The sequence below is a fragment of the Papilio xuthus genome, unplaced genomic scaffold (genome assembly GCF_000836235.2).
Source record: "Papilio xuthus unplaced genomic scaffold, Pxut_1.1 DF828952.1, whole genome shotgun sequence".
NCBI lineage: Eukaryota > Metazoa > Arthropoda > Insecta > Lepidoptera > Papilionidae > Papilio > Papilio xuthus.
The window spans coordinates 6,583,968-6,596,665 of NW_013529697.1; the positions used below are offsets into that span (position 1 = coordinate 6,583,968).

At 34.5% G+C, this 12,698-nt stretch overlaps 1 protein-coding gene and 1 long non-coding RNA gene across 3 annotated transcripts; both read left to right on the forward strand.

Annotated features, from left to right (window-relative positions):
• The first annotated feature begins 1,433 nt into the window (after positions 1 to 1,433).
• Positions 1,434 to 3,817, forward strand: CYP338A1 (cytochrome P450 338A1). Of its 2 annotated transcripts, none has more exons than XM_013321664.1 (2): positions 1,434 to 2,732; positions 3,479 to 3,817. In XM_013321664.1, exons 1-2 carry the CDS (start codon positions 1,490 to 1,492, stop codon positions 3,646 to 3,648), a joined length of 1,413 nt encoding a protein of 470 aa, XP_013177118.1. In that variant the 5' UTR covers positions 1,434 to 1,489; the 3' UTR covers positions 3,649 to 3,817. The 2 variants fall into 2 exon arrangements, 1 of the variants encoding a protein (XP_013177118.1); XR_001228218.1 differs by lacking the exon at positions 1,434 to 2,732 and adding an exon at positions 3,369 to 3,408 and having other exon boundaries at positions 3,479 to 3,571.
• Positions 3,818 to 7,916: 4,099 nt separating this feature from the next.
• On the forward strand, positions 7,917 to 12,629 carry LOC106124803 (uncharacterized). Its single transcript, XR_001228222.1, has 3 exons — positions 7,917 to 7,939; positions 9,770 to 9,814; positions 12,405 to 12,629. It is a non-coding gene; the product is annotated as an uncharacterized LOC106124803 (long non-coding RNA).
• The last annotated feature ends 69 nt before the right edge of the window (positions 12,630 to 12,698 follow it).

Here is a 12,698-nt window from a genome sequence, read left to right on the forward strand (position 1 = left end):
TAGGTTAAATTTTCAAACAAACCTAAACAAAACAAAGTTTTGAAACTTATTACGAGTATTAAAATTAAAACGTGGTAATTTACGTCAAATAATCGTCTTTAGAGATATTCTTCATTTTATGTACCGAGTAGTAATACAATCGAAGTAGCAGCTTCGAGCTGCAGTCAGATTAATATGTCCCAGCAACCCCGAGTCTCGAGTAACCACCGGTTGTGCGACATTATAATGCGTCCGATAAACATCTAGTAGAGGCACAGGACATCGGGCTTGATCGATGCCAAATGACCACTTCGACACGCGTAAAGACCACTTACGTGCTTTGATATCTCCCTGTTTGGAATTTAGCTTTTGATCTGAGAATATGTAATCTGATATGTAGTTTAATTTGCTTCAAATAGAAGAAATTATAAGTTTACCGTTAAATAAATATGACACTGTATTTAACGATCAAGTAAGTTATTTAAATTCTCCATTAATTACAACAGTCATCTTTGGGGTAAAAAATAACTGGTCCTTACGAAATGCAAGAAAGAAGTAAACGCGAAATATCTATTATTTTATTTAACTTGATTGGTAAAATGCGATATCGTGCTGTTAAGTTTGAAATTAATATAGAAGTTTTGGTCCTTACTGTCAGTACAGTAAGGACAAAAAATACTACTAATTCAGAATACAATTTACAGGATACCGGTATTGTGATTATTTTTTTCTTCTTTCGCCATCTATGTATCAAGCGTGGCACTATAGCTACGGTTCCAAACGAACTCATTTATTTACCACGCCATCTGTCAGCAAAACATTGCAACCTAATAAATTTTACCTTGAATCTACGAAGTACATTTAGATCCCATAAGATGGCTTTACTACGAATTTTTATCAACCCTTTAAGTTATTTTTATTAATATAGTTGTATCAACTTTCTAATAATAACATCTTATTTAATAAATACGAAACCTAAAACATTATTTACATACTTTCTTTGTTTTGTAAAGGAGCAATGAAAACTATAATTTCAGGAACCTTGCTTTAGCTAGCACTTTTTTATCATAGCATTACCCTATGAGTTATATTTAAGAACCAAACAATCTATACTATTATAATTTCTAACTTTATGCATAGTAACTTAACGAACCAAGAAGTGAAAACAAGACAAAGTAAATAAACTTAACACTTGAAAATAACAGCATCATTCTAATAGGGACACAACTTCATTTCAAGTTATTTGAATCTTTATAGAAAATAAATGTCATTGTACGTTAGCAATAAATACATTGCTACATCGTAAAACATTATTCATGTAATTTTATGCAATATTGCATGCACATAAAACTTAAAGTTGCAAGTCCTAGCCATAAGTATAGTTTTCGCGGTTGTACAAAAGCGTCTCCAATCTGCGTACAATTTTAAACCGTTACTTTGACCCAGTACTGAGGTAAGATCGAATCACCTCTCAGTATCCGACGCATTATCGTACAGTTCGAACGCGGCAATGTTCTTCGAAAGCTTTCTATTGAACTTAGCTATTTTGGCAGCTCTAATAGTCGCCCTTATATTCGACTATGTTACTAAATTCTTTAGCTACTGGTACATCCGCCATGTACCTTACAAGATACCGATTCCTTTCTTCGGAAGTGATTATCACCGGGTATTGAAACTTCGATCAACGTCTGAGGAAGTAAGAAACCTTTACTCTAAGTATCCGGAGGCGAATTTCGTAGGTGTCATCAAGAGTCGAATACCCGAGTTGATTGTGAAAAACCCGGATGTCATCAAGAAAATGCTGTCGACGGATTTCGCGAATTTCCATTGCAGAGGCATCGGTCTCGACAGATCTCGGGATGTTTGCTTAAGAAACAATCTATTCTATGCCGAAGGTGAAAAATGGACCTTACTCCGAGAGGGATTGGAGTGTTTATTGAACGGAATGCACCGTGAACCTGATGTCAGTTTACATGTCTGTTTGTCAGGAACCAATGAAGTTGTGAATGTTCGAGAGCTGTTGTCAGAAATATTGGACGCCGTGTTTAAGGATTGCCTCTTTGAGGGAAAGGACGACGGACTTGTACTTAAAGATTTACGTCAGTCTATACAGCGTCGCACTTATTCGGAGAAATTCAAAAGTTATTTGAAAGAAATATTTCCTTCTGTATATACTTTGTTTGGATTAACCACCGTTTCAGGATTAATGACCACGAAATCCAATAATGTCTTGAAAGAATCAAAATTATTGACAAAGATTCAACAAACAGGACTTACAGATCAAATTAATACGAAAAACAGGAAAGCAACTAAGTCAGAAAACGTAACAGAATTGGAATTGGCATATTCAATCCTTAGTCTATTCATAACTGAAGGTTACATACCATGTCTTAATGTTATAACTTCCTTGTTGTTTGAATTAGCAAAGAGCCCAGAAATCCAAGAAAAAATCAGAACAAATAATTCATTTAGCGTCGATTATTTAGATGCTTGTATTAAAGAAGCTTTACGTTTGTACTGTCCATACTCAGTTATAACCAGAAAGTGTGTCAAAGCCTACGAAATTGCAGACAGTAAAATGATGTTGGATAAGAAAATCACTGTAACGGTACCGGTAGAAGCAATTCATAAAGACTTGAAGCATTATAAGAACCCTTGTGCTTTTAACCCGGACCGGTTCTTGGAAAGTGAAAATGAAATGAGGCATACATTCGTGTACTTACCTTTTGGTGCTGGACCTCGCAAATGTATTGGTAAGTTGCCGTATATATTAGGTTTTTAGATTTTTATAAAACGAAGTCGGCATATAGCAATTAAAATACGGGGGTATTAATGCGGTTAGATTCTTAATATTTTCATTATTAAACGTTTGAGTTGGATTTAGGTCGTAAAAAATTTGGTTACCTGGTAAAAAAATTAATTAAACTTTGTAGTATATTCATATTGAAACGGTACTTTTTATGGTGGTATCATTTATTGGAATCATCGAGTCTTTCAACTGTTACATTCAAGTGTACCGTAAGACTTGACCAAATAGATTGTGCTAATAAAAACATAAATAGGAATGTAAATTGCAGTGTGTCAATGTTAGCACTAATCAAGCTAAAAAGTGAACAAAGTTCAACAAAGGTCAACGTGATTGTACTTATTGTTTAAATAAATATTACATTGCTTTATATCCATAATCAACAGTACAATTTGTGCGTGATAAGATAGATAAAATAAAATATTCAAACTTTCGTGAGACATTATAATAAACTAATATAAAAACGGCTAAACACTCACGTATATTCGTACGGTGGCGGCACCGAGTAGTTTCGAGCCCATCGGGGGCCCTTCATCAGGGTAAGTGGGACTGGTATTATTTCGCGGAGGCGGCCAGTCACACTAATACCAGTCCCACTCACCCTAATGAAGGGACGAATATACGTGAGTGTTTAGACGTTTTTATGTATGTTTAAAATAAAATAATATTTGATGACAATGTGTTCGTTTACAGGTGAACAATTAGCTATGGAGATTATAAGAAAAGTGACGAAAGCTGTTCTTGAGAAATATAAAATTGAGACAACAGAAAGAACACCAGCACAACTAACCTTTGTAGATCATAATTTCATGAAAATCATTAAAGATGATGTTTGGCTCAAGTTCACGCTTTTAAAATCTTAACTTGTGTTATTTACAACATAACATTCATAGTATCGTTTCTGGGGTTGGTAGAAGCTTTGAAGGAAACAAAGACGCATTGTACACTGTTTGTGAAAAGAACTTGGTGAAATTATTAATATTTTTGGGTCTACTTATTTATTTGAAATCAGTATATTTATTATATAACACAATATTTTTTATGGTAATGATGTACAAAGTGTTTATGTTATAAACATATTAATCAGCTGATGTTATATTTTATTAATTTGTAAGCTCGTAAATAACTCTATATTTTTATAAAATAAAACGTGCTCAATTTAAATGAGGCTCTATTTAAATTTGTATGATTATTTTTAATAAATCTATTTATATTTAAGTTTCAATGATTTATTATTTCATTATCACTGGATAATTTTAAAATCTACTAATTTTATAACAAAATTAAAAAAAAAAGTTTTTAAAACTTGTGGAATGAAAGTGTGAATAATGGTTCAAGGTGATATCATAGCAAACACTTTTTTTACAGTTTTTATTGATTAATAATTGCTTTCATAACATATGTAGATATAAAATACAACAGTGATACAATAATTATAATCGGTCATCAAGAGACTTAGCACGTGATAGGACACAATTGCTATCAGCAAAGTTATTATCAGGGCAAATAGCTGATCGATAATTCTAAGAATAAATTTTATTTCTGAGTCGAGATAAGAAATCAATGATCATTGCATGAATACAGTAATGCATTGAATAAAGTAAAGTATAGCGAAAATAATCAAAGAAAATATAAACTATAAATAAGAACCACATGATCTCTAAATTACTTGGAAAATACCAAAATATTCCATCACAACTTTTAATAAAAAAAAAATCTTCTTCTTCGTCGTTTCAGTCTTGTCAGACTGGTCGTGGTCATCACGTATCAGTGACCCGCTTTACCAGGCGCCGCCACTCCTCCCTAGTCGCTGCCTTTTTTGTACATTGGTGCAGGGGGACATGCATAGCCGCTCTCATTTGGTCGGTCCACCTCATAGGCAATCTTCCTCGTGGTCTGTTGCCCTCAACTTTCCCCTGCACGACCAAGCGCTCGATGGATTCGTCATCACGTCTACAGACGTGACCAAAAAAAGTGAGTATGCGAACCCGAACAATGCATGACAGACGCTGCTTGATGCCGAGTTCTTCGAGTATTGACTTGTTTGTCCGGGATGCGGTCCAAGGTATTTTCAGCATTCTTCTCCAGCACCACATCTCGAGCTTGTCTATCTTCTTTTTCTCACTTTCTCGTAGGGTCCAAAAAAATAAATACTAAACTAAAAGTTTCTCTTTTAAAAAATATTATCGACAAGGGAAACAAAACACTGGGGGTAAGAAACAACGAACGACAAACGGGGGTTTCTAAGCGGGGAAATTTTCCGAGATATCTTTAGTGTATGGATAATCGAATCTTACAGACGGTACGATATCGACCAAGTCATGCCGAGTATGGCCGCACAGTAATTTGTTTATCCGCTCCCTTATTCCGTGTCGCAATCACAAAACGCAAAAGGGAACGAGGGACCGATTATAAGAGGGGTGAAAAACAAGAACCAAATATTTTAACGAATTTGTCTATATTTTTTTTGCGTGAATGTTAAATTATTGTGATGCAAGTTTAATTAGAATAATTTTCTGTGTAATAAGCTAAGCTGTTTAGTCCAACATAATTTTCATTTAACGAATTTCTTGTAATTTAGTACTGACGACAGTTTTGGCAAATATGCGTTTTTTCCTCGCATATAGCATCCGTAGTTTCCTGATATATTTCACTCGTCGAAAATGTCTGTAGATAACAAATAGATGATATATTTCATGTCGACACCACACACTACTTTTGCGTTGGTCAGAGATTTTGTTGATATGTACCAATATGTTCATGTAAACGACATTTTCTTCTTAAGATTATTTATTTAGTTTTCTATAAGTTAGCGTAAAATCCCGATTGTTATATTATACATCATGCATCACATTTACTTACTTCAGATTATACTGTGTGCGAGTTGTGGAAGAGATTAAGGGGAAGATACTTTGAATTTTATACGAGGTGATACCAATTGTGAATCGTAAAAATATACTATGTCCCTCGAAATACCCTTTGAAAATTATGCTTTCATTAGATTAAATAATTCACACCGACGCGTGCGCATCATAAAAGTTTCAAGTCGGCGAAGTGGCGCTGTAAGGAGCGACGCCTAATCAAATATTTTTATGATCGACATCGCTTTACGGCCGTCCTGCTACTCGAGAGGTGAGTATGGATTTGGTACATGTCAAAAGAGAATGTCATTAGCTTGAACTTGTAACAAAAATTATTGGGATTTATTCTGTTGTGACACCTGTATTAAAAAATATTGTTGTCTTTGTCTTTTGCAAAGAGAATAAAAGAGATAACAATATGTGTCAGTTCACACAGTTAAATAGATGATAAAGTATCAAGCTGGTCATTGCACAGGATAACATTTTATTTTTTCTAAATTAAAAAAAATAATTAAATCCGCTAGCGGAAAGTACTACTTTTAAATTAGATATAATAACAATGAGATACTAGTTCCAGTAGTAATGTCTGTTACATAGGAAGCAAAATAAAATACGTTATTAAGTAATAAATCTTTGATTATTAAAATTAAATATTTTATATTTCTTGTCACTTGTACCACACATTTTTAGCAGAGTTTGTTCACTTCGTTTATTCATTTATTTGTATAATTTATTAAAGAATATGAAGTAGTCATGTTACTTTTTAATTAAATGACAAAGGAGTGATGTCTTTATCTTGTTTGTTTACTTTGTCTTTTGGGACATATTTTTGAAAATTATGATGAGTTTCCTTTTTTTATATATTTAAGTAAAGAAAGGAGAGAATTTTTAGGTAATTCTTCAGATTATTTAATAACGAAAAAATAATTGTAGCCTGTATCCTGTTTTCCAGCTGTCTATAAATACAACTAGTAATATCTAAATTTCTTAATTTAAACTCTAAAGAGGAAACTACAAGAGATTGAATATTAGCATGCTACTAACAAAATATAGAAGAATATCAAAGATGTATTATTTGCGAGCCATGCTAAGCCGGCACGGATCTCTATTGGTAAATATGAAAAAATAAATACATTGAACATATCGTGTTGATAAAGATGTGTGCACAATAGGATCAAGCTCATCGCATGTGTGCACAGCGTACGATCCATCGGTTATCGCTGACGTCACGTATCAACGCAATCGCACCTACAATATCAATTGGTTTTTTTTTCACGTTATGTTTTTAATTTTCGTTTTTCTATTTTTCTAAAATAATGGCAAACACCTATGACTCTGTCTTCGCGTAGTTAAAAAAAATATTTAGTAGCCTATATGTTATTTCAAGCTATTTTCTACATCTATGCCAAATTACAGATCCATCCGTATAAACTTTCGCATTTATAATATTAGTAAGATAAGAGTGTGCGTCCCGGAGGCCTAATTTAGTCCTCTTTCCCTTCCCATCCTATTTCTTATAAGGAAAGGATGGGTAAGTAAGTAAAAGTGAACTTTCCGGATGAGAGGATGCATGGAAGGGGAAAATATTTTATTTCTGTGCATCCTCTCCTCCGTCGATTAAAGGTAGGCAACGCATATGCAATTGTGTATGTCTATGGGCAACGGTCACTTCGCTATTTCAGCGATTTCAGGTGGCCGCTCGCTCGTTTTGTTACCTTGTGATATTAAAAAAAGAAAATGTTATTATATACTACATATTATTCATAGATTAATAAAATCAATGAAACTTTTTATTTACTGGAATATTTCAAATATACTTCATACTTAAAACCTTACAACAGCCTTGATATAAGTTTAGCTAGTTTTATATAAATATGTTTTCAAAATATTATAATTTTCATTTTATCGTATGAAAACAAAATACTTATTATATGTATCAGAGAGTGGCAGTCTCATGTGCATAAAATATTATCCCACTCGGCTCCCCTAAAGTGTCTGGCTGCCTCATAAATCTTGGCGGACGTGGCGCCATCTAAGTTTGTTACTCAAGTTATCCGGAAAGCATTAGAAGGATAAAGGTTCACTTTAAAAGTAAACAATCTGGTACTTGCAACAAGTATCTTAAGTGTTAAATATTCAAGTAAGAATGGATCATTGTTTTTTTCTTGTTTGAATAAAATAAAAAAAAATTGGTCCCAACCATCTTATCTTATCTATATGTGTATATAAGAATCAAAGCTGTTCGTTAGTTTCGCGTCTTGAAATGTTTGTGGAGGTCTAGAAGGTTTAAAAGGTGAGAAAAATTCGAATAATTGCCGGGAAAGCCCTAAAACAGCCTTTTTCTCTTCTCCATATAAAATTTTCCAAACAAAATGTAGAGTAAATTTGAAATTTATTGACTACTTATGTGTTTTTTTCATTCCGCGCGAACGGAGCCACGGGCGACAGCTAGACATAACTAAAATTTTATAATACCAACTATTACTTATTATGACAATTTTTTATTATAAATATTCCAATTAACTTTGACATTGTATTTAATTCAGCATTTAATGATCTGATAGATTAGAATCTAAAAGCCACATGGTACTAACAGCCATGATATACTTTTTAAATTAGAACAATAACAATGTTTTATAATAAAAATGCTTTTAAAGTATCTATTTATAAAGTTTATAACTTCAATTGTGAAGTATCAAAATTACTGCACAGTCGCTCATAAACTTAACGTCGTAATTTAAGCCACGTGAAGAAAGAAGTAGTCTCTGGGAACGCACTCAACTCAAGGGTTGGAAGTATTTTAAAGATGATGACTGCGTCTAAGTTGTAAAAGAAAGCGTTTAAAGTACATACCTTATAAGAGTATTGGTTGGTTGAATTTAGTTATTTAGCAAAATAATTAAATGACTCTTTAAAACGCGTTCTCTAACTTAAAATTACATCGAGTTCGATTTAAAAGTAAATTTATAAACTTAGTCGTCATTAGCTTTTTTGGGGACCATAAACCTTATCTCAGTATTGTAAATTTCAATTAAATCAGTTACCTAAAAAGTAGTAAGCACTCTCAGGAAAAATACGATTCCAATGACACCTCACTCATTAAAATCGGTTCTATCGTTTAAACTATAGGAGGTCACAAAGTAATTGCGAATTAACCCATGCTAAGAAACCCGCACCCTTACTCTCATGTCAGTGGTTAAAAAATTGTGAGTTTGTAAATTGCACCAGATCTAATCCGAGGTTCTCATTCGTCGAGGAACGCTCACGTAGTAACGTCGAGAGCTCGCGCGGCATATCCGTTTGACGAGGACACTTACTTTGCTTCATTTGAACGTCATTTTAATATCTATCCGCTTTATCATTTGATCTCGACACTGGCGTCTTACTCATTTGTCAAAGAGAAATTTCGTTTGATTTATTGCTCAAGATTTTCATTAAACTGGTAGTATGTTTCGTCCTTGAGAATCGTTGAGTGTTTACAATATTACATTGTAATCAGAATTTGCATAGAAAGAGGATTGAAGTTTTAAACCTAACCATGTTGCTAGACCAGTTTTAACAGTGGTAGAGCCCGTTTTAACATCTTCGCACGAATTGGCCCGGCTCGCCCGGTGAAATATCACGACAACACAGAATACAGGATCGAAGTGGAAGCAATTCCGCCTTTCGTCTGATGAGTGTGCGTCCCGGAAGCCTAATTTAGTCCCATTTTTACTATAAGGAAATCATGATTAGTGGTAGTGGACTTTCCGGATGAGAGGATGCATGGGAAGGGAAAATATCTTCTTTCTGTACATCTTCTCTTACGTCGATTAAAGGTAGGCAACGCATATGCAATAGCGTTTGTTTATGGGCAACGGTCACTTCGCTATTTCAGCGATTTCAGGTGGCCCCTCGCTCGTTTGCCACCTTAAGATAAAAAAAGACCAAGTCAGAACTACAAAGAACTGTAGTCTATAAAAAATTGTACTCAAATAATGCAAGAGAGTTGAAGCGTTGCTCAAGTTTGTCAAAATTAATCCTGACTTCAGAATATCCTATTCACCAAATAATACTACAGTAATTACTAAAGCCTTAACTAATTTACCCTAGTTCGTATAAAATCGTGAAATAATTGTTTCAGTGCTAATAAACATTAGGCTTGCGAGTCTCTGCGGAAGCGATAAAGGTAACTGTCCGGAACAGCACTATCGTTAACTAGTTCCCTGATATTTGTTCGTATTGGTGTTTCTACTCCGCTAGTGTTAGTTCAAACGACCCTTGCTTCATTCGTTCTATTGCGGTCATCGTATTTAACCCCTTTCATTTGAATATGATTTTTTTTTTAATTTATTCCTCATTTTTGTGATCAATCGCTAATTTATCGGTAACAAAACATATGAATAGCTTGCCTTAAAAATCAAATGCCAGCATTTTCAGTGATAATAATTAGCCAATTTTTTTGTTATTTTATAAGATGAATATTGTAGTCTATGTTATGTTGTCTCTATATGTTGATCATTATTCTAAACAGTGCTATGAAATTTTGACTAAATAAAAGTAGTTTGTAGTAGAGTAGGTTTTAATATCAATGTATGTATGTGGTTCAAATTTATTGTCATTAATGCAAGAACTTGTATTGTTACGTATAGGAAGATAACTGTATTATAGTTGTATGCGTCTCGGATCCGTAGCTTAGGGATTCCGAATACAAATTGGTTTAGTTATAAAACTGTAAGCTGTATGCACATTTTGTAGTCTCCGACGTACTCTTTAGAGGGGTTTTTGCGTCTTCCTCTATTGACTTCCGATCCTACGAGGATTGTATTAAGCTTAACCAATTTTCTAAGAATTGTCAGCGTTAGAAAATTTGCTTGAGATGTAAATAAAATTCCTATCGAATTTAATTGAAGTGAATTTACTTTTTATTTACTTTATCAACTCTGATTGATAAAAAGATGATACTCCGTGGAAGTTCTAAAATTTAAAAGTAATGTTCAATTTTTAAAGTTAAAGTTCTGTTTTCTTAAAACATAATATTATTCTCCGATTATTTTTGGAGAAAAGGATACAAAAAACACGATGAGAAACATAAGCATTTCCTACCTTGTTTTATTTATATTCCCAGAATTCAGTTGTTTTGTTAAAACTGAAATTAAAAATTGTGACATGTTTCGGTAAGTTACACTACACTTATATATATTGGATAATTTATTGTCATAAAAACTAATTATGGAAGAAGTGTAAAAGAACAAGGGTTTTGGGTTAGGCTATTTATCAAAGGATCTAAAAGCGTCGCAAATTATGTGCTTAGAGTTAATTTACCATGACACTGATATTTAGGGTGGCGTTGGCTAGCTCGGTTGCGAAGTTTAATACCGCTAAATTTCTTTAAACAAAAAATATATGAGCATTGTGTCAATTATTGAAATACTTGTACAATTATCTTTAAGATTAATGTCTATAACCTAATTAACATATTTTAACGCTTTTTCCGTACTAGAAAGGGAGTTTGAAAAGTTTGATTTATTACAAGAAAGTAGTAACCTTGGTTTATTCTTAGGCATATGAGTTGTTTTACTTAAACTCTATTATAACACCTTCATCGAAACAAAGATTATTGTAAATTTTAGGTTATTAAAAATACAGTTTTTTTAACAAATCATTTTATTAAACGTCCTTATAAATTAATATAAAGAAAAACATAACAAAACCCGTAAAAAATCGATTATTGCGTATAAAAATAACATTTTGCCTATGCTCCGATCAGTAGACTGAATAAAGGTCGCCGCGAATGCGACCGTGAAATGAACAGTCGAGAGAGAATAAACAGTTTGAAAAAAAGATCGTAGAAACTAAAATTGAACAGTGAAGTTGCAGTTTCGTAAGTCACAGTGAAAGTAGAAACTAAGAATATCGAAAACATAGGCATTGCTAACTTATAACTAAAACATAATATTCAATGAACTATCACAGCATATTGGCATAAATCAGTGCTTTCCGTGGTGGAAGCCCCAGTCCTTGTGGTCATGGTGGCCGCCCTTCTTGCCATGATCATGATGATGATGATGATGTTCCTCATGACCGTGGTGGCCCTTGTGCCCGTGATGGTCCTCATCGTAATGATGCTTGTCGTGATGACCGTGCTTGCCATGATGATGTTCATGATGACCTTTCTCGTGATGTCCACCCTTCTTGTGGTCTCCTCCGTGATGTTCGTGGTGTCCGTGATGATGTCCGTGCTTGTGGTGCTTGCCCTCATTATGATGGTCATCGTAGAAGTGATGGTCCTTGTGGAAGTGGTCCTTGTGATATTTCTTGTGGTAGCCATCGGTTTTTTCTCCCTTATCGTGATGCTTGTGGTGACCATGTTTACCTCCTTTGTGGTGGTGTCCATGCTCATGATGGTGGCCATGATGATCATGCTCATCCCAATGCTTCTTGTGGCCACCGCCATGTTCGTGATGGTGTCCCTCGTGGTGGTGCTTTCCGTGGTCGCCGTGTTCTCCCTTGTGATGGTGGTGGTGTCCCTTGTGACCTTTGTGGCCCTTGCTGCCGTGGTCGTGGTGATGATGAGCATGATGCTCGTGGCCACCACCCTCCTCGTGGTGGCTCGCCTTGCCACTCGCTGCGGCCACGAGGTCCTTCTCCTCCTCGCCAAGTTCTCTGGCGTACACTGCCACAAGGCAGAGGAGCCCGATGGCTACAATGCACTTCATTTTGGTTGCTGTTGTTCTGTGTTGTTTGGAGTACTTCAGGTGTCTTTTATAGTTGATCAGTTTCAGATGAGGAAAGTATGCCGCAAGCGACGAGCGCAACACTTCAGGGACGCTGACGGTTGCCCGGGCGCTGGACCGTTACGCGACATTTCGATTGACTATTTGTTGTTAATGATTAAAAAGAACCTTACAACATCGACATGGAACTAATGGAACATGAATAAAATATCGTACGTAACTCATAGCCAAATTAGAATGAGTCCGAGATTTCAAGTAATTTGTCAGTTTTATTTTCAACATTAATCATTTATTATCTTTATTAAATTATCCATAACTTTTTAAATGGTTTCGATG

Coding starts and splice junctions, on each gene's coding strand:
- CYP338A1 (XM_013321664.1), top strand. CDS start 1,490: ATGTTCTTCGAAAGCTTTCTATTGAACTTAGCTATTTTGGCAGCTCTA. Junction 2,733..3,478: donor TGGACCTCGCAAATGTATTG/GTAAGTTGCCGT, acceptor GTTCGTTTACAG/GTGAACAATTAGCTATGGAG.